The sequence below is a fragment of the Antrostomus carolinensis genome, unplaced genomic scaffold (assembly GCF_000700745.2).
Source record: "Antrostomus carolinensis isolate BGI_N321 unplaced genomic scaffold, ASM70074v2 scaffold8150, whole genome shotgun sequence".
In the NCBI taxonomy this organism is placed as follows: domain Eukaryota; kingdom Metazoa; phylum Chordata; class Aves; order Caprimulgiformes; family Caprimulgidae; genus Antrostomus; species Antrostomus carolinensis.
The window spans coordinates 3378-5764 of record NW_010286384.1 but is presented as its reverse complement, the minus strand read 5'-3'; the positions used below and the strand labels follow the sequence as shown (position 1 = coordinate 5764).

Sequence of the window (2387 nt, the reverse complement as noted above, 5' to 3'; positions counted from 1 at the left end):
AGGAATGTTCCATGCTGAGGAAGACAGGCTGGATTTTTTTCTTAGAACGACTGTGAAGAAGCCAGTCTTAATGTGGAAACAGTGCAGAGACTGCAACTGGAGTATTATTTTACTTTGGGATGCCATGAGTTACCATTATGATCTCATGGAGTTACACAAGATTTTTCATCTTTTTTGATGCTAACAAGTAACCCTGTGTGTTCTGCTCTGTAAAATATGTGGAGCAATGCCAAAACTGGAAAAGCCTGAAACTTATACTAAATTTACTACAAGTGCTGAGGCTTACAGTTTTTTATGTTGAGTCTGAGCCTGGTCTAGAAGGAAGCTGATGAATTCAAGTGGAAAAATGATGAAAGTAGGGGATTTTGCCCTCAGATTCTAGGCCAAATTTAGAGGTGGTAGGTTGTAGATGGGTTTAGAAGTGTCTAGGTTATACCTAAAATATTAACATAGTTCACTCTAAGATTGGGACTGTCCTGTCTGCTTTTGGAAAATTTGCATTGTTGTCTTCAACATAGACATGCTGCAACAATGCAAAGCATGTTCAGTTTATTAGTCAACTGCCATATGATAGGTCATATGGAAGTACGTTGTGACATCTCAGTGACATCAAGTATATTTAGCTATGTCTCATTAGCATAAAAATATGACATAATTTTCAGCTGAAATACTGAAATATTAAAGGGCCAATTTACTGGTTATTTTTCCTTCTGTTTCTCAGAGGTAAAGTAAGAATCCCAGCTTCGTGATGTTTAGATTGCCATGTTAGTTTCTGATTTAATATCTTTATAGCAACCAGATCTTTTATTCACATACAACAAATTTGCAGATTTTGAATGTCCCAAAAGCAATCCAGTACTGGGAGTCTACCTGTCCTGTTTTTATTGCAGAAGGCAGTTTGACTGTCCCACTGTGTTTCTACCATTCCCTAGGGGCATGCTCTTGAGCAAGCTATCATTAGTCAAAAGCCTCAGCTGGAGAAGTTGATTGCCACTACAGCCCATGAGAAGATGCCATGGTTCCATGGGAGGATCTCTCGGCAAGAGTCAGAACACCGTATCCTCATTGGGTCAAGAAACAATGGAAAATTTCTGTGAGTGCTTTTTTCTGTGATACTGCTGTTTGCCACCAGTTTAACAACGCAGTGCCCTTGAATGAATCCCTAAAAGGTGAGAGAAAGAGAGACTGGTCTCACTCACTGTGTCACTCCAGTGTCACTCCAGCATGATAAACATGACATAATCATTCCTGTACTAAGCAAGTATCTCCAAGATTAGGTTTCCACTTAACTAAAGATGGGAAGCTATAGCAAAAGCGTGGGTCATTTTTTATTAATCAAGTACTAGGTTTAATTCTAAAGGGCTCATCAGAGAAACTCAGTACCAAGAAAAATTAATTGAACTTAGTTTTCTAACTGATAAGCAGTACTAAGTGACTGTGGTAGGTTAACCTCAGCACACAAAGCCACTGTCACACTCCCCCTCCTCAACAGAACAGGGGGAGAAAACAGGATGGAAAAGCTTATGGGTCAGGATGAAGATGTGGAGATCACTTGCCACCAACCGTCACGGGCAAAATAGACTCCACTTGGGAAAAGCGATTTAATTTATTGTCAGTTAAAATTGAGTTGGACAGTAACAAACAAAGACAAAAACATAAAAAAACCCCACCTTCCCCTCACATACCCGCACCCCCAATTTTCACAGGCTCATCTTTACTCCTTCACACCCAGCTCCTCTCCCCACCAAGCAGCACAGGGGAGGATGAGTGGGAGACAGGGGCTGTGGTCAGTCTGTAACAGCTTCTGTCTGCCACTCCTTCCTCCTCACTCTGTTCCCTGCTGTGATGTGGGTTCTCAGCCTTCAGAAAATATTCACCTGCTTGGAGGGCTGTGGTGTGGACACCTGCTCCACCATGGCCTCTCCCACAGTCTTCAAGGGACTCCCTGCTCCAGTGCCTGGAGCACCTCCTCCCTGCCTCCTCCTCTGCCCTTGGTGTTTGCACTGCTGCTTCTGGTTTGCATTTGTTTTTTTTCTCTCCACTGCCATGTACCAGGCATTTTTCTACCCTTTCTTAAGGATGTTTTCCTGGAGGCAGAGGTGCCACAAACACAGGTGAATGGCTTGACGGTGCACACACGGACACACCTGTAGGGGTGTCCATTGGGTCCAACTGGGACCAGTCAAGGCTGGCCCAGGGCAGACCCTGGCCTCCTTACAGAGCCCCTGCAGCCCTGCTACCAAAGCCTGGCCGCCTGCACCCATATGCTGACTTACCAAAGTGGTAGAAAGACAGACAAACTGCTTATGGATCCAACGGTCAGGATCCATAACTGTCAGTTTCCCTGAGGACAGTGGTGGTGCTTTGTTTTGCAGTTAAGCAACAGA

At 43.9% G+C, this 2387-nt stretch overlaps 1 protein-coding gene across 1 annotated transcript in view; it reads left to right on the top strand.

Moving 5' to 3' along the window:
* Positions 1-1097, top strand: part of LOC104523576 (tyrosine-protein kinase SYK-like) — a 2040-nt gene extending 943 nt beyond the window's left edge. The window contains 1 exon segment of the mRNA XM_010166243.1: positions 933-1097. Coding sequence (XP_010164545.1) covers positions 933-1097 — 165 coding nt within the window.
* Positions 1098-2387: the final 1290 nt, after the last annotated feature.